General features: G+C 36.3%; 1 protein-coding gene across 6 annotated transcripts in view; it reads left to right on the top strand.

Annotated features, from left to right (window-relative positions):
• MYO6 (myosin VI) overlaps positions 1–19,024 on the top strand; it is a 138,279-nt gene that overhangs the window by 43,174 nt on the left and 76,081 nt on the right. For all 6 annotated transcript variants that reach the window (XM_087856941.1, XM_087856940.1, XM_045803942.2 and 3 more), the window contains exons 2-3: positions 11,878–12,019; positions 16,638–16,707. In XM_087856941.1, coding sequence (XP_087713067.1) covers positions 11,903–12,019; positions 16,638–16,707 — 187 coding nt within the window. In that variant the 5' untranslated portion in view covers positions 11,878–11,902. The remainder of the gene's footprint in view (positions 1–11,877; positions 12,020–16,637; positions 16,708–19,024) is intronic.

The following is a 19,024-nucleotide window of genomic DNA, read 5'->3' as shown; positions in this document are numbered from 1 at the left end:
TCCTCTAAGATTTTGATGGATTCCTGTCTCACATTTAGGTCTTTCATACATTTTGAGTCTCTTTTTGTATATGGTGCAAGGAAATGGTCCAGTTTTGTTCTGCATGTGGCTGTCCAATTTTCCCAACACCATTTGTTGAAGAGACTGTCTTTTTTCCCATTGGATATTCTTTCTTGCTTTGTCGAAGATTAGTTGACCATAGAGTTGAGGATCCATTTCTGGGTTCTCTGTTCTGTTCCATTGATCTGTGTGTCTGTTTTTGTGCCAGTACTGTACTTCTTGATGATTACAGCTTTGTAATAGAGCTTCAAGTCCGGAATTGTGATATCTTCAGCTTTGGCTTTCTTTTTCAACACTCCTTTCGCTATTCAAGGTCTTTTCTGGTTCCATACAAATTTTAGGATTATTTGTTCCAGCTCTGTGAAAAAAGTTGATGGTACTTTGATATGGTTCATTTTTAGATTGCTCTAGGTAGCAAAGACATTTGAACAATATTTGTTCTTCCAGGGGCGCCTGGGTGGCTCAGTCGTTAAGCATCTGCCTTCAGCTCAGGGCGTGATCCCAGAGTCCTGGAATCGAGCCCCACATCAGGCTCCTCCACTGGGAGTCTGCTTCTTCCTCTCCCACTCCCCTGCCTGTGTTCCCTCTCTCGCTGGCTGTCTCTCTCTGTCAAATAAATAAATAAAAATCTTAAAAAAAAAAAATGTTCTTCCAGTCCATGAGCATGGAATGTTTTTCCATTTCTTTGTGTCTTCCTCAGTTTCTTTCATGAGTGTTCTATAGTTTTCTGAGTACAGATCCTTGCCTCTTTTTATTCTTGGATATCTTATGGTTTTTGGTGCAATTGTAAATGGGATTGACTCCTTACTTTCTCTCTTTCTGTCTCATTGTTAGTGTATAGAAATGTAACTGATTTCTGTGCATTGATTTTATATCCTGCCACATTGCTGAATTCCTGTATGAGTTCTAGCAATTTTGGGGTGGAGTCTTTTGGGTTTTCCACATAGAGTATCATGTCATCTGTAGAGAGTTTGACTTCTTCTTTGCTGATTCAGATGCCTTTTATTTCTTTTTGTGGTCTGATTGCTGAGGCTAGGACTTCTAGTACTATGTTGAACATCAGTCTTGACAGTGAGCATCCCTGTCATGTTCATGACCTTAGGGGAGAAGCTCTCAGTTTTTCCCCATTGAGAATTATATTCACTGTGGGCTTTTTGTGTATAGCTTTTATGATGTTGAGGTATGTTCCCTCTATCCCTGCACTGTGAAGAGTTTTAGTCGAGAAAGTATGCTGTGCTTGTCAAATGCTTTTTCTGCATCTGTTGAGAGGATCATATGGTTCTTGTCCTTTGTTTTATTAACATATATCACATTGATTAATTTGTGAATGTTGAATCACCCTTGCAGCCCAGAAATAAATCCCAGTTGGTCATGGTGAATCATCCTTTTAGTGTACTATTGGATCCTATTGGCTATTCTGTCTTGGTGAGAATTTTTGCATCCATATTCATCAGCGATGTTGGTCTGTAATTCTCCTTTGTAGTGGGGGTCTTTGTCTGGTTTTGGGATCAAGGTAATGCTGGCCTCAAAGAAAGAGTTTGGAAGTTTACCTTCCATTTCTGTATTTTGAAACAACTTCAGAAGAATAGGTATTAATTCTTCTTTAAACGTTTGGTGGCATTCCCCTAGGAAGCCATCTGGCCCTGGACTCTTGTTTGTTGGGAGATTTTTTATTACTGCTTCAATTTCCTTGCTGGTTATGGGTCCATTCAGGTTTTCTGTTTCTTTCTGTTTCAGTTTTGGTAGTTCATACGTTCCTAGAACGCATCCATTTCTTCCAGATTGCCTAATTTGTTGGCATATAGTTGCTCATAATATGTTCTTATAATTTGTATTTTTTTGGTGTTGGTTGTCATTTCTCTTCTTTCATTCATGATTTTATTTATTTAGGTCCTTTCTCTTTTCTTTTGGATAAGTCTGGCCAGGGGTTTATCGATCTTATTAATTCTTTCAGAGAACCAGCTCCTAGTTTTGTTGATCTGTTCTACTGTTCTTTTGGTTTCTATTTCATTGATTTCTACTCTAATCTTTATTCATTCTCTTCTGCTAGGGTTAGGCTTTATTTGCTATTCTTTCTCCAGCTTCTTTAGGTGTAAGGTTAGGTTGTGTATTTGAGACCTTTCTTGTTTCTTGTTAAAGGCTTGTATTGCTATATACTTCCCTCTTAGGACCACCTTTGCTGCATCCCACGGGTTTTGAACAGTTGTGTTTCCATTTTCATTTGATTCCATGATTTTTTAAAAAAATTCTTTAATTTCCTGGTTGACCCATTCATTCTTTAGTAAGATGCTGTTTAACTTCCGTGTATTTGTGGTCCTTCCAAATTTTTTCTTGTGGTTGACTTTAAGTTTTTTGTTTGTTTGTTTGTTTTTTTATTTATTTGACAGAGATAGAGACAGCCAGCGAGAGAGGGAACACAAGCAGGGGGAGTGGGAGAGGAAGAAGCAGGCTCACAGCAGAGGAGCCTGCTGTGGGGCTCGATCCCAGAACTCCAGGATCACGCCCTGAGCCAAAGGCAGACACTTAACGACTGAGCCACCCAGGCGCCCCGACTTTAAGTTTTAAAGCATTGTGGTCTGAAAATATGCAATGAATGATCCCCGTCTTTCGGTACTGGTTGAGACCTGATTTGTGACCCAGTATGTGATCTGTTCTGGACAATGTTCCATGTGCACTCGAGAAGAATATGTATTCTGTTGCTTTAGGATGGAATGCTCTGAATATATCTGTGAAGTCCATCTGGTCTAGTGTGTCATTCAGAGCCCTTGTTTTTTTGTTAATCTTCTGCTTAGATGATCTGTCCATTGCAGTGAGTGGGGTGTTAAAGTTCCCTGTGATTATTGTATTATTATCAATGTGGTTCTTTAATTTTGTTATTAATTGGTTTATATAATTGCCTGCTGGTTCTTTAATTTTGTTATTAATTGGTTTATATAATTGCCTGCTCCCATGTTAGGGGCATAAATATTTGTAATTGTTAGATCTTATCTCCATATATTATTTAAATTATGTCTATTTCAAACTTGTTTTGTGATTGTAAATTAGGTAGGAGTTTATATCTGAAGCATAGTTAATGATTTTGTTTCTGAAAATCGGTAAGAATGTCATATAACCAATTTTCATAATTCAGCTTATATGCATTTAGAGTAATTTCCCTGATAGTATCAGTTTTCAAATCATTTTATAAATATTTTTAATACTTGATAAGCATATAATGAACTTACCAATAAAATATTTGCTTTTGTTTTCTTAACCCTCTTGTTTCGTCGGCATGTTAATTTTAGCTGTACCAGTTAAGGTGAAGTTAGCTTTGGTGTTCTAAGTCTGTTTCTAAGAATCGCATGGTAATAGACTTAGCTCTAAATATTAATCAGTACAGTGGACTTGCTGAGGCTGTATTTGGTAGTACAGTATGACTGTACATCAGGATCGTGGCTAAGATCAGTTGTAACTACTGCTATTAAAACCAGAAAGAGTGTCATAGCTGACCTAGACATTTCTTGTCCTTTTTTTTTTTTTTTTTTAAGATTTCATTTGTTTATTTGACAGAGAGACAGAGAGAGAGCGCACAGGCAGGGGGAGTGGCAGGCAGAGAGAGAGGGAGAAGCAGGTTCCTCGCTGAGCAAGGAGCCCAGTGTGGGGCTTGATGTGGGGCTCGATCCCAGGACCCTGGAATCATGACCTGGGCTAAAGGCAGATGCTTAATCAACTGAGCCACCTAGGTGCCCCAGCATTTCTTTGTCTTTTTTAGTGTTGTTTACTGAGAAACATTAGAGCTTTTATTTTCTCATCACTATCTAAAGCTAAAACAGTGGCTGGCCTGTGATAGGGGCTCAATAAAATTCGTTAAAAAAAACAAATGAGTGCATATTGGACTTCTTAATTGAATTGAGGTAGTTTTTAGATCTTGTTATCTTGAGATGGTTTCTAATTTTTTTAAGTTATAATTTTTTAAAAAATTTTATTTATTTGAGAGAGCACACAAGTGGGTGGAGGGGCAGAGAGAGAGGGAGAAGCAGACTCCCCACTGAGCAGGCAGCCCAATGTGGGGCTCTGTCCCAGGACTCTGGGATCATGACTTGAGCCAAAGGCAGCCGCTTAACTAACTGAACCACACAGGCACCCCTCTTATTTTATTTAATTTTAATTTATATATATGTTTATTTATTTTTAATTTTTATTTAATTCTTTTATTTGTTTATTTATTTGACTGTGCTACCCCAGTGCCCCTAAAAATGTTTTTAATCAGAGAAGTGCAATGAAAGAGAACAATATCATTTGGAGAAATAAACAATAACAGGAAAGTGGGGTGATTTAATGTGGTATCATAAAATGTGTTTGTTCTCATATCCTTTTCCCTCAAAGGGTTATTTGGTTTTTAAAATTTATTTGACAGAGAGTAAGAGAGAGCAGAAGCAGGGGGAGCAGCAGAGGGAGAAGGAGGCTCCTGGCTGCTCCACTTATTTTATTTCTTTGTCATGAGTTTAGACTTTGTGGTAGGTATTTTCTCCCCATTGTTAACGAATGGTCATTGCTGATAAAACCAAGATAATAGCAAATTTTAGTACCGCATTATCCAGGATTACAGCAATTACATAATTCCAGTACTTTGTACAACTAGCAGAACAAGATTAACTTGGAAATGTTTTCTAGGAAGGCCTTTTCAAAGGTAATTTAGTGACTAGAGGGAACCCTGCTGAAATATTTTGGAGAATTTTGTTGTACAAAGAAATTCCTATGGAACTGAAATGCTCAGTGAAAGATTGTGATAGGTCCACACAGAATGCACCAACCATAGCCTGCTGTTACCTGGTGCCCTATTTTTTCACAGTATCTGCACGCCAGAGAAGCTAGTAGCCTTCAGGATATACTGATCAGATGAGAGTAGCTGCCAGTTTAAAGCTCGCGTGCCAAAGGCCAGGGCCTGGCCAGATGAAAGAGTAGACTTTTTGAAAGGCAAATTTGATACATCTCTGCCACCCTCTTACCCCCAACTAGAGTGTAAGATGCTGAAGGGCAGGGATTTTTGTCAGTTTTATTAACTGCCTTGTTCCAGGTGATTGTTTTCCTATTAGAAAGCTGCATGAGGCCAGCATACCTGGCCGGCTCAGTCAGTGCAGCATGCGACTCTTGATCTCGAGGTTGTGAGTTCAAGCCTCACATTTGGGTGTAGGGATTACTTAAAAATAAAATCTTACAAAAAAAAAAAAAAAAAGCTATACAAGGCCAGATTGTGTCTCTTTTTGCTCACCATTATATCCCTAGCACTTCGCAGTATGTAATACATAATAGGAGGCTAAGTAATTAATTAATGGAATAAATTATGTAGAAGGCAAGCTTACAAGGTTCTGCATACTCTATTTAATGCTTCTTTCTTCCTTTTTATATCTTATTCTGGCTCTTTCAGCCCGACTCTAAATTACCTTTATCTAGTACTCAATTCCTAATACCCTAGACAGTAAAATATAAGGCATTGTTATGAATCATAGCTATAATATTTGAAGTGTAATCTTTGAAGGTAAAGGGGAGTAGGTGATGGCTCCTATTTTGTGGATGGGCCTACCCGTTCTGTTTGTGGTCCAGGGTGGTTATATTGGGATTATCACGGCAGTTGTTCAGAAGGAAGAATATGGATGTGTATTATTTGTCACTGCAGCCTTGAATACGTCTGGTCCCCAGGGAGCCTTCTGGTGCTCTGGTTCTTACCTTTAAACAAAGAATAAGTGAAAGCATAATGCCTCTGAAAGCCTACAGATTGCCTTCTGTAGATTACTTAGTGCTTCTGTAGATTACAGTTGACCCTTGAAAAACATGGGGGTTAGGGGTGCTGACCCCCACCCCAACAGTTGGAAATCTGCATGTAACTTTAGACTCCCCCCAAACTTTACTGATAGGGAGAACTGTAAGAGATCACTTTCTACCATAATACAAAATATACTGGAGATGAACTGCTCCCTGGGAGATGATTAGTGTCACGTGGTATTTTAAGTGGAAACTTGTAGCACTTGAGCACGGCAATAGCAGCAGGATGTGGGTATGCACAGTATGCACTATAGTTAATTTTATGTAGTTATGACTCAATACTGTATGTTTGTTTATGGTTCTCTCAACTGTGAATGGTGTCATGTATGGTTTGTGTTTGTGTAAATTTTTATAAATTTTAACTTTTCTAGTAGATTTAAATATATTTTATGGTATCAAATGATAAATTAGAGTAATATCTACATACGTTTTATTAGACTTGTATCTGTATTTTATAAATTCGTGATAGATCTTTTTCTTAAATTTGTCAACATTTCTAGGCTATGTGGTTTATTTGTGAGTTTTTTCAAATTGTTACAAATCTGAAAAAAATTTCCAATGTATTTATTGAAAAAAATCCACAAGTGGACCCATGCAATTTAAACCCATGTTATTTAAGGGTCAACTGTACTTCTACAGGTTACTATAGTATTTACTTAAAAAATATCAGTTGTCATTTAAGTTCTAAAAACAAGATAATTTTTAGTTGATGATGGCATATTGTAAAATATGTCTGTTCTTTTCCTGAAAAACATAAGGAATTTCAAGAATTTCACATTTGCTGACCTAACTCCAATGATACGTGTATGTAATCAGGCTTTAAAATGTGTTTAAGCTTTTTAGTATAATAGCACTGGGAATTGAGATGTCTTTTTAAAATTTCCTTTACAGTGTCTTTTTAAATACTCTTCACAAGCAAACATGCTTTAGTAAGTGTGAATGTTGATTGCATGGGTTTTTTCTGAATGTTTTTCTGGGAGCAAATAGTAACATGTCTAAAATTTGTCTTTTGTGGGATGAATAAATCGGACTTCATTATTGAAGGATAATTTGTTATAAGCATTTAGGATTCTGAGAACAATTAAATGAAACCTTATTGAAGAAGAGATTTAGTCTCATATAAACCATGCACTAGGTAGAAAATAATATTTAATTTAATAGGGGAGGATATGAAGTGTCCACAGTTTCTCCAAACACAAGTACATCATCAGTACAGAGTTAGAATAAGACAAGTTCAGATAAGAATCTAAGCTAGCTTCATGGGGTCCAAAGTCAGTGGATGTCTGTGATGACTGCTCAACGTGGCTGTCTCTTGGGTCGTATTGCTCCAGTTCGGGCTGGTTGTTTGCCTAAATACAGGGCTTTAAGTCAGAAATAATTTTCTTTTGGAATTTTATAGGCATTGCTTTTTTGACTTCCTGCTTCAGTGTTGCTGATGTCATTTTGATTCATGATCCTTTGGATATGACCCATGTTTTTTTCTTCCGATTTCTCTAGATGTGTGTAGCATCTTTTCTTTATTTCTGGTGTTCTGATATTTGATATTTCTAGTGTCTGTGTGTGTGTGTGTGTGTGTGTGTGTGCTTCCCAGTTACTGTATTGAGGACTTAATGGGCATTTTGGCTAGACTCTTCAGTTTCTTTGGACATTTTCGTTTTCTGCCTTCTGTTTTTTGAGGGGGGCAGGATGTCTGTTGTTCCTGGTATTTTGATGCTTAATCTTTTTGTTTGCTTCATTTCCATATCTTTTTCTCCCCCCCCCCCCCCGTCCCACTTTCTCTTTCTCTTTTCTTGGCTTTCTGAAAAATTGCCTCAACTCTATTTTTTATACCTTCTAGTGAATATTTCATTTCTGCTGTTATGTCATTAAAGGAAAATTATTTCGACACTTGTTAAAATCACAAGGAAGACCATTCAAGATTATTGCAGTAGGAGAGTATTAGTCTGTTTGGTCTGCCATAACAAAATGCCATAAATTGGATGTCTTAAACAACAGAAATTTATTTTCTCACAGTTCTGGGGGCTGGAAGTCTGAGATCAGGGTACCAGCATGGTTGAGTTACAGTGAGGACTCTTCTTTTTGGCTTTCAGATAGCCACCATCTTGCTGTATAATCACATGGCCATTGGCGGGGGGGAAGGGGTATCTGAGATCTCTTTTCCTCTTTTCATAAGACCACTAGTCCTCCTGTATCAGGATCTCACACTTATGATATCATTTAACCTAATTACCTCCTAAAGCCCTATCTCCAAATATAGTTATATTGGAAGTTAGTGTTCACATATTAAAAAATATGAATTCTGTTGGGGGAGCAACAAAATTAAGTCCATAGCAATCTGTAGCAAAGGGTATTACAAACAACAGAAGAGAGAGATGGGGCTCAGTTTTGAATACAGCAAAGACAGCTGGGGATTATAGGCAATAAGCAGAGTGAGGGGGTCAGTGGATACAAAATAACTGAGAGAAAATAACAAGAATGGGATACTCTTGAAGGCAGTTCAGGGATTTATACATCAAAGTTAGGGAATGAAAAACTTGAGCAGATATCAAGGAAGAGGGAATTTCTCCAAATTGGCTTGTCAGGATTCTTGCTAAAATTGTCCGATGTAGACCCAACAAGGATAGGACAGACATGGAAAGCCTAGTGGCACGACCTCATCAAGAAGCAGGCTGAGAGGAGCCTAACTAAAGTTTGGTCAAAGAGAGTTTTTTTCAGCATGTGGCAATTTATATATATATATATATATATATATACACACACACACACACACACACACACACACACACACATATATATAATATACATGTATAATATATATATATGTATAAAAACACACACACACACACTCACTCACTCACTCTTAATTGTTCTGGCACTGCTCATTCCAGAGAATGTCTTTTCCAGAGAATAATCTCGAAGCTTCTCTTGGGGTAGTGACGGGAGTGCAGATGTATTTGTCTAGCAATGTGGAGTATGTGCATGTTGGTGGTATTAGGAAATCTCTTTCTTAAACAGCTTTCATCTGGTCTTTCTTATGTTAGACCCTGTCTTTTCACTCTTGGTTCTAGAAGTGTCTTTGCAGTATAGTTATGTCTTTTGAGATTCAGTGGTATAATTTGGGTTGTCTTCCATCTTTTCCTTTTCCAGACTTGAGATTCAGCTCTCTCAGGTTTGCTGAGTCAATTGCCTCTCAACCATTTGCTTTCCAACTTCCAAAATACTGTTGCTATTGTCTCCTCTTTGTTTTTTCCCATCCTTGTGGACCGATTTCTTTTTAATGAATCACTTTACTGTAGATTTAGGGATTTGATGAAGGGGCAACATTAGATGTGTGCCTTTAAATCTGTTGTCTTAACTGGGAAGTTGCAGCAAATGGTTCAGAATGGGAAAGCAGTTAGAATAGTTCAAGGGAATTGGCCATTTTTTTTCGACTTTGAGGATTTTGCTTTGCTGTGATTTTTTTTTTCAGATACTTAATTATTCCTAAATGATATTTCATGACTATTCTGTAATTTCCCTCTGTACTTAGAAGAATAACAAGACCATTTTTGTAAAATTTACTGGTGTCTTCAAACAACAGATATTGGGGAATATAAGTGGGAGCAGTATGACTAGTATCTGTTGGGTACCATTAGAATGATGATCTCAATTTTATGTCACTTAATCCTCATAGCAATTCTGTAAGGTAAGTGATATCACTTATGGGTAAGGATAAAGATAATGATCAGAGAGATTAAGTAACTTGCTTAAGAGCTGGTCAGACAGTGGAGGAGCTTAGTTTCAAGCTTAGGTTTTTAAGACCTTTCAACTCTTTTTAGTTCACCATCTCCTTTTACTCTTTGAAACTGTGTGCACAATTCATTAACTCACTCAGTGACTATTAAATTGCCTCCTCTGTGTTGGGCCTTGGGAACACAGAGAGGACTAGTTCATGCCCTGATGGAATAGGGATGACATGATCAGATTCACCTTTCAGTAAGATTTCTCGTGATCCATGCAGATTGGCAAGAGTAGCAGCAAGAGGCAGCTTAAGTTAATTGCAGAAGTCTTGGTAAAAGGCCATCTTGGTTTTAAGTAGGATGACAGAGGCAATATAGAGAAGTAGGTGAAACTGAGATGCCTATTGGAGGTAGAGTTGACAGGTTTACGGGAGTGATATGAATTTGCAGGGAGCTGGAAGAATTGAGGATGACTCCATGTTTGATTTGAATTGAATGTTGTTGGTGCATTTACTGATATAAGGAAGAACAGGCTGGGGTGGTGGAACAGAGTAATGATATAATCATAACAATGTTATATCTTTTAGATGTACCCATGAGAAGATGTCCAGTAGGCACATGAACATCTGGGAACTCAGCTGAGTTGTGGTCTGGGCTAGAGTGGTAAATTTGGGTATCACCCATCTAAAGATAGTACTTAAAGCCAGGGACTACACAGTTATTTAAGTAAAATGTGTAGATATAGGTTTGGTAAGTCTGAAGTAGTGTCACTGATTCACTTCTATGGAGAGTCTTTATTTAATTTCTTAATTTGGAATTACATATAAATCTAACAGCATTTGGTGCTTGGGGAAAGCAAATCCCATTGTATAGTTATGGCGTAAAAGACATTAACCAACAAGCACATTGCAGACATGCCAGTAGTCAGCAGCTTTTTGACTGAACTACATACTACGCATCCTTCACTTTCATGAGAGAATAGACCTGAGAGCATCCACAAGGGAAATCCCGATTTGCAAATGCCACAAAAGAGGAGAGTTTATGGTATGTGCATCAACTCTTCTTTAAGTATAGATAAGTAATGAAAAATAAGTTCCATTGAGATGCTGAAACTAGAACATGCAGGATCACTCACTAGCCAATTCACTATTACACATTAGTTTCATAGAATCCGAGCTCATTAAAATTAAATATTTTACAAGTCATGAACCCTTTGAGATGAATTATAAATGTTAGATATGACAATGCTAAGCATGAAAGAAGCTTTATAAGAACACTTGAAAAATTAGAATTCACAATAGGCAAAAACTGGAAACAATCCCAGCGTCCATCAGTAGGACAGTAGGTAAACAATTGTGGTATAACTGGTCAGTGGGCTCGTATATACAGCAACATGGTTGAATATCAAAAACATTTTGTTGAGTGAAAGAAACCACACATAAAAGCTATAAGATTTTATTTATATGAAGTTCAAGAAAAGATAAAAACTAATCTGTGATGAGACAAACCAGAGCGTTGGATCCCTATGAAAGATTGGGATTGACCATAACAATTTTGGGGACTTCCAGGGGATGATGGAAATGTTCTATATATTGATTGTGGTGTTTGTTAAATGGTTATGTGTATTTGTCGAAACTTACCAAGTTGTATACATAGGATTTGTACATTTCATTGTGTATAAGTTTTACTTCAGTAAAAAAATAAAAAAAACAAAGACAGTATGCTGAATGGTTCTGTGAGGATACATGCAGGGAGCCACACGGGTGAAGCATCCTGTAGTCTCAGATTGGGAGGGTAAGTTTCTCAGGAAAGGTAGTCTTTCACATGTCTCATTTTTATCCCTTCAGGTTTAAGATGACTTTTGTTAAACCCTTAGTTAACTCCACACAATAACATCTATTCCTAGGACAACTGTTTAATTTATTGTGTGATTCAGAATACTTTAGGTAATAAAAGGAAGTGTTGTTTTCAGCTACACTTGGGCAATAAGTAGACACTGTGACCGTCTCTCCCAATTCCTGTGCTGCTCGAAGTGTAGTACTCCACTGCAGTCGCAGTTGAAGGACGGCAGTAGCAGAGCAGGTGTTACCTGGGGGGGTAGTCTCTGCTTGGTCCTCCTCTAAAGGTGGATAAAAGGGGTCAGGGTATAGCAAGAAGAAAGGGGGTGAGGATTTCCTGTGGCAGGGGCAGATGTGTGTTTCTATGAATTACAACTTCCATGTTAGCTTCCTAAACAGATATTTATTTATTTATTTCCAAAGTTATTCATGTTGTTTTATTTGTTCCTTTCAAACAGGAGATAGTGGACACTCCCTTCAGAAATGGAGGATGGAAAGCCCGTTTGGGCGCCACACCCTACAGATGGATTTCAAATGGGCAATATTGTAGATATTGGCCCTGACAGCTTAACAATCGAACCCTTGAACCAAAAAGGCAAGGTGAGTTTCTGAGCTGAGATTTCAAAATTTGATTTTTTTTCTACAGATGTTTCCCTTCTTAATGAAATAGATATTTCTAGCACAGCATAAGGGAAAGCTGTTTTCTGGTAAGTGAATCTTAGTTTTCTAATGAGTTATTAAATATATTGTTTAAGTATATATCCTAGGGAAAAAGTGGTGTCGTGTCATAAAATCGGATAGAAATCTAGTGAGCCTTTTATTATCTCTTAAGAAATAGCTATATGATAAAATATGAACAATAACATTTTTACAGTATATTGCTAAAGCTAATATATCTGTGATGTAATCAACATGTTATAAAACAAAAATATGAAAAGTGAATGGGATTATTTTATCAAATTTTGCTGTTTGTTTTAGCATCTAGGTGATTTTTTTAAGCTTTTTATTTACTTAAATTTATTAGCATGGGATTGGAGTAAATATATTTCTATTAAAGATAGTTAAGTCTTTTTTTTAAGATACTTAAGTCTAACAAACCCATCTATTATTATTAATATTTTCATTATAATGATAGTTTTTTTGTTATAATGATAGTTTTTAAAATATAAAAGCATACTTTAATTTTGTACACATGGCATCTATTTCTTTTTAATCTTAGACTGGACGGTATTACAAAATGGGAGTTTGGGGAAAATGTGATCTGGAGTCTCTCTGAGTCTTCACGGGGACTATGAGTTCTGTTTTTGTGGGAGATATTCACAATTTTCAGTTTAATAAATACTTCTGTTAAACAGATCTTCTGACTAAATTAAATTTGTTGATGTCATTTCTGTTTACTTTAGACTCGAGACTGTTTGTGAATAATTTATATTCCACTGATACATGGTTAACTAATGCCATATGACTGCCATCCTTCTGGGAACCTTAGAAAAACAAGGTGGATCTCTCATGAGGTCTTTTCACAGAGAAAACTATTCTGTTACTGTAAACAACCCAGGAACCTAAATGCATAATATATAATGTGCTGTGTTAGAGGAGGCCAATTAAAGATACTCTCAGGAAAGAAAACACAAAGTGTCTCTAGTTTTTCATCTTATTGACAAGTACCTATTTGTACTTACAATGCTGTTACATGTTCAAAGAATGACAAAGTTAAGAAATAATCTCGGTTATTTTCATATATTTGAAGCTGTAGGGGAGAGAAAATTTTCCTTTACTCTTTCAGGTCTCTGGCTGGACCTAAGAATAGAACTGATATTAAGACAGATTCATAGTAGAAAAGCATACCATTTTTATTACATTTTTATGTGTATATGGTAACCTTCACAAGAGAATGAAGATCCATAGAAATGACCAGAGCAGAAAGCTTTTATACTTTTCTGACAAAGAAATAATCAGTTTGTGAAGAATTGATAAGACAAAGGGGTTTGGGTTAGGGGCAGTACATTGTAGTGAAGTAATTAGGAAGGTAAGAAGGTAAGAGTTATGATAGAGTCTGTATAGATTTCTCTTGGCCTTGATTCCCCTTCTCTGGTGATAAGAATGTCGTCTTTCTTCCTGGTGTAGGGAGGGCACTTTCCACATAGGAATTTTATCTCCTGATTTCAGGGATAAAAAGAAGAGTGAGAATGGTTTTCTTGTACCTGCTGCTTATCAAGAGCATTTAAATTCAAAATAATCAGTATGTCAAAGTAGCATATTTAGGGTTATAGAAATTTAGTGAGCCTTTCAGTACTCTTCAAAGTCTTTTTTCATTTTTGTGTAACATATTTTATAAGCACAATAAATCAGAAGGCTGCAATGAAATGAAAAGTATTATTTCCTAGGTATATTCTGTTGTATATATTTTGTTATATCCACAGGTGACAAAATAATTCAGGCACAGAGGAAACTTGATTTATGAGTATATGTTTTTTCCTATTTTAAATATTTTGTGTGCTTCACCTTTGCCTTATTAGTATTAATCAGTACATACATAGAAGCAATAAAAACACTTCAAACTTAAATTGTGGAGTTATGAAAACTTTATGGATCCATAGGTAATTCTATAAACTAAGAAAAATTTTTCTTTCCAGAAAAATTTTTTGGAAGTTAACAGATTCTCAGGGATTGCTTCTAATTTTAATTTTTCCTCCTACTCTCTGATCAGGGTCTTAATAAATTATAACATGTCATAATAACCATATAGTTGAAAGAATCCATAAGAGTAGCATTCTTTTGCTTAGGTAATTCATGATCGAGAGATCATCATTTTTTAAATATTAAGGAGTTCAGTGCATAAAGTGATGGACACGTCAAGTAGATCTGTTTGCTGATATAGTAGGAGCGTGGAAGAAGGAATTATTAGCTCTGGTGGGGAACATGTCTTTGATGATTGTAATGGCTTTAAAAATTTTTTGATTGTGACCAGTAGTAAATGGATTTTACATTGCATTTGATATGTGTATTGTGCGTGTGTATATATTTATAAGAAATAGATTACATATGTCAACAAGTATGTGTATGCATATTCATAAATGAAATATCCTTATCACATGTGATGCATTCTGATATCTTCTGATACCTTCTGTACTGTTAAAAATGCCTTTTTGAACCTCTAAATTGACTTCATATTCCATATTTGCAGCAGACTGGACTTCAAGCTAAAGCCCTAAATATATGGCATATTAAGGGTCCACATTTTCTTTTTCTTTCTACTTTGCTAGGCTTATCTTTTTTCAATCAACAGTCTCCTCCTCATACTCTTGCCATATGCTTATTCTTGTGTGTCTCTCCTTTCTTCCATCTTTCCTCTCCTGTATTTATTACGCCCTCACCATGAACCAGGTGGTTTTGGGTGCTTTGTGTCCTTGCTTACAGTGCTCCTTTTGTCACTCTCCATAGCTTTTTGCTTAGCAAATATTATTTATCTCTTAAGACTGAGGTCACCTCCCTAATGAAATTTTTCCACGGATACCCAATCTCTCCCTCCTCCTCTCATGCAGTAAATTTACTGTAGATTATTTCTTCTTTGGAGGAGTGCTGAAAATTCTTAGCTGCCTGTAATATTTTATCAGAGATATTTGTTTACATTTCTCTCTCCCTCCCTATTAGACTGTAATCTTCTCAAATGCGTAGACTTTATTTGTCCGTTTTGTCATTGGAGCTTGATGTACTGTCTGGTGTGGGGTGGATGTTTACTGCTGGTGATCAATGTGTGCTTTGTTATGTGATCTTCCCTTGATAGAAGAAAACGCATCCTCCCTCTAAAAAGAAAACAATTGCTTTAATGAAACAAATTTTCTTTCTCACTGAGTAGGCAGTAAAGGGGAGAAGAAGATGAGGGCTGGTAATAATTGGGGGATGAAGGAGGGAGAGAGACTGTCTTTTAGGATTCATTACTGGTCTTTGACTCCTGCTCTTAACCTTCCCATTTTAGGAATTTGTTGTCCTCCACTGCTGCCCCACTTTCTGGAGCCTCTTATATTTGATGTGTTTCCTAACAAGATAGAACCAAAACCTGGGGTCTGGGTAGTCCTTACCCCCTTTGCCACAGCTGTGAAAGAAGGCTAATGTCTGTGACATGAGCAGTTACTTTCGAATGCATTTTCCTATAGAATGATTGTTATAAATTGTAGATTGCTTTATATTGCCATTAATATACTTAATGTACGTTATGGATCAGTTTCGATTTTGTGATCTATCTTGTAAACATTTGCACATTTATAGCATTAAGAACATATGAGCTCTGCTCCAAGTAAGTAACTTCCAGAGTTTTTAGGCATAACAGTTTTCTAATTTGGGTGTGACTTTGAATTAAGGTAGTATCAGTGGCCTGGATTTTACTCTGTAAACTATAGCAGTAGTCTTGTCTTATACTTTTGCATATATGAACATATGTAGACCTATCAATATTATTTTAAAATAATTGAACATTTTTCCATAGAGTTTTATTTGGTATGGGTGGAAACTTCAACCACAAGAGTAATTGTAATTGTTTGAGAAGTATATGTTCATAGATAACTGTTAGAATGACATGAATAAAATTTAATACTCTTTAGATGTAATTTGAGATCATTTATTCTCTCTTGCAAGATACTATCTTAATTCTAGTTTCTACCATAGCACTTGAGTGGTATAATAAATACAGACTTATTCATGGATAGCTGTAATTTTGTGGACCAAATAGTTTTGGATACTGTTTATATTTCTGATACATTTTATACAGGAATTTGGGTTTAATATGTTTTACTCAAACAGTAGCATTAATTAAATAATAGTCTGTTCTGTTGGTATATCTAATTGAATGTTACTTTTTTTAAACAATAAAATTGCTTTGTATACAAACATGAAAATTTTTTAAAAAAGTTCTTTAAGTACATACCATGTAAATGCAGTATTAACATACTTCTTGTTTTGTCCCATTCTAGGCATTAGAGCATAGGATGTTTTTTATTTCCATTATTGATTTTATGTTCATGGTAAAGTGGATAATATTTGAGTAAAATTATTATCCTCTTTTTGGGTTAGTGACTTATTAAATAGAAGGATCTTGTATTACATTATAATGAAGAGCATACTGTTGCCATTATTACAAGGTATGCTACCAATTAAGGTCCTTTATTTTTCTTACTATTTATAAGCTTCTAGTTTAATGAGCTCCTGTTTTGTTTGTTAGACATTTTTGGCTCTCATAAACCAAGTGTTCCCTGCAGAAGAAGACAGCAAAAAAGATGTGGAAGATAATTGTAAGTACTGGGTTAAGAAATAGTTCTCAGCACAGAAAAGGAAGCTATCTTTCCAAAAAATAAATTAGTGATTATATTACTTGGCATACTATACTGGTTCAGAAGAAATGTAGCCTTTTGATATGAGGGTTCATGTGAATGGAGGAGCTCAAAAGCCCTGAATTCATTATTGTCTCACATTTGCACTTTGGTGAAAGAGTCTTGAATGTCCTTTTAGTGTTATCTCAGTTGTGTAAATGTGGGAAATGGTAATAATTTACTATGAAGCCTGAATGAAAAATGTCTTGTTAACAGTTTTGAAGGAGTTATTTCGAAGCTCATCTAGAATCAGATAGTTTTTATGGTAGTATATGTGGTTCAGTAATTTGGCAGTTGAGTCAAGAGGACCCATTTAATGTCACTATTGAAAGGAAACAAACATTTTAAAAAAGTATAAGCACTAATTGAAAAATTGATTTTAGAACATTGTATTTTATCTTAGCATATTTGGTGACCAGGCCATGTTTATTCTTATATTTTCAAGATTAAGCAGTTTCATTTTTTATTTGGCAATATTATTTTAGAGAAAGAGCGTACAAGCTGGGGGAGGGACAAAGGGAAAGAGAGGGAGAAAGCTGACTCCCCGCTGAGCATGAAGCCCAACATGGGGCTCAAGTGGGGTTCAATCTCATGGCCCTGAGATCATGACCTGAGATGAAATCAAGAGTTGGACACTTAACCAACTGAGCCACCCACGTGCCTCTATTTAGCAATGTTTAAGAATCATGTCCAGTTGCTAGGATATCATTAATGGTGTCTGACATTAAAAACTCTCCATGTAAAGAAAAAAGGGACTGCTGGCTGGTTCAGTCGGTAGAACATGCATTTCTTGATCTTGGGGTTGTGGGTTCAAGCCCCACATTGGGTGTAGAGATTACTTAAAATCTTTTTTTTTTTTTTTTTTAAGATTTAATTTATTTGACAGAGTGAGAGACAGCAAGAGAGGGAACACAAGCAGGGGGAGTGGGAGAGGGAGAAGCAGGCTTCCCGCTGAGCAAGGAGCCCAGTGTGGGGCTTGATCCCAGAACGCTGGGATCATGACCTGAGCTGAAGGCAGACGCTTAACGACTGAGCCACCCAGGCACCTCGAGATTACTTAAGATCTTAAGAAAAAAAAAAAAGAAAAGAAAAAAGATAAGAGAAAGGAATGTATTTTGTACTTATTGATTTTTCTCTGAAGTTCATATTTGAGTAAGCCTGTAAAGTCCCCATATGTGGATGGGACAATGTGGAATAGTAGAGTAATAGGAGAACCAGGGACTTTCAGATTTTGACTGTGCTGTTAGGAAGCTTTGTGCCTGTGGTCAATTTGTCTCTCCTCTTTGAGCTTCTCATCTGTAAAATGGGAGTAGTAATGTGTATGTTGCATGTTTAGAGATGATATATTTAAAATGCTTGGTGCAGTGCCTGACCTCTAGCAGTCTCTCAAATGGTAGCTGTTATTATTAGGTGTAGGAGATTGAGAAAAAAAAATGGAGTTCCTTTCCAAAATTGCTGGAGAATTTGTCTCATGGGATGGTATTTTTCTGAACAGCAATCAGAACCAAAAAAAAAAAAAAAAAAAAAAAGAAATAAAAGAATGAGATTCTACAGTATTTAAAATCAGAGAAATGATTCTTTTCTGTTAAAACTTGTTGGAACATTCAGAACTATGAATTAATCCTTTTCATATATTAAAATAGTGGTTTTTTTTGTTTACATATCCACATGTAGCTGAACATAATACATGATTTTGAATTATTTTTAATCCATTTCTTATGTTAGTATTTTAAAACAAGATTGTATGATACTCTCTCTGCTTCCTTTAAGTTAGAATTCCTAATCCCACAATATGTTCCCCTGAAAAAGCTAATAATTTAAACCCATACTGACATGTGAATGACGACTTGCTCTCATTTCTTTACTTCCTTCCACACACATCCCCAGCCTTATCAGGAATATCTGTTAATGAAATTAATGAATCCCTAAGTGGTGAAATATCTGCCAATGGACACAGGGGTCTTCCTCTTAAATAGTACTACTCAAGGTATTTCACTTCATTTAGACATGGAAAGGTAAATGGTATTTTAGGGTGGTAGTTCAGAGGAAGGTGAGAGAAGGGGGAGTGGGTTAGCATTGTGCTTTGGATAAGAAAAGGTGACGTGTAGATCAGGCTCCTGGGGTCGAAGGTGGAAGAAGTGCAGCGGTATAGAAAGGTTGGTGACCAGAAGCCAAACCTCTGCTGCCTACCTTCTCCAAATCTTTCTCAGTTAAGGGAAAGCTGCCATTCAACTGTTAG

This window comes from Ursus americanus, chromosome 29 (assembly GCF_024610735.1).
Source record: "Ursus americanus isolate L20-20 chromosome 29, mUrsAme1.1.p, whole genome shotgun sequence".
NCBI lineage: Eukaryota > Metazoa > Chordata > Mammalia > Carnivora > Ursidae > Ursus > Ursus americanus.
The sequence above is the reverse complement of the archived record's forward strand: the minus strand, read 5'-3'. Positions and strand labels throughout refer to the sequence as shown.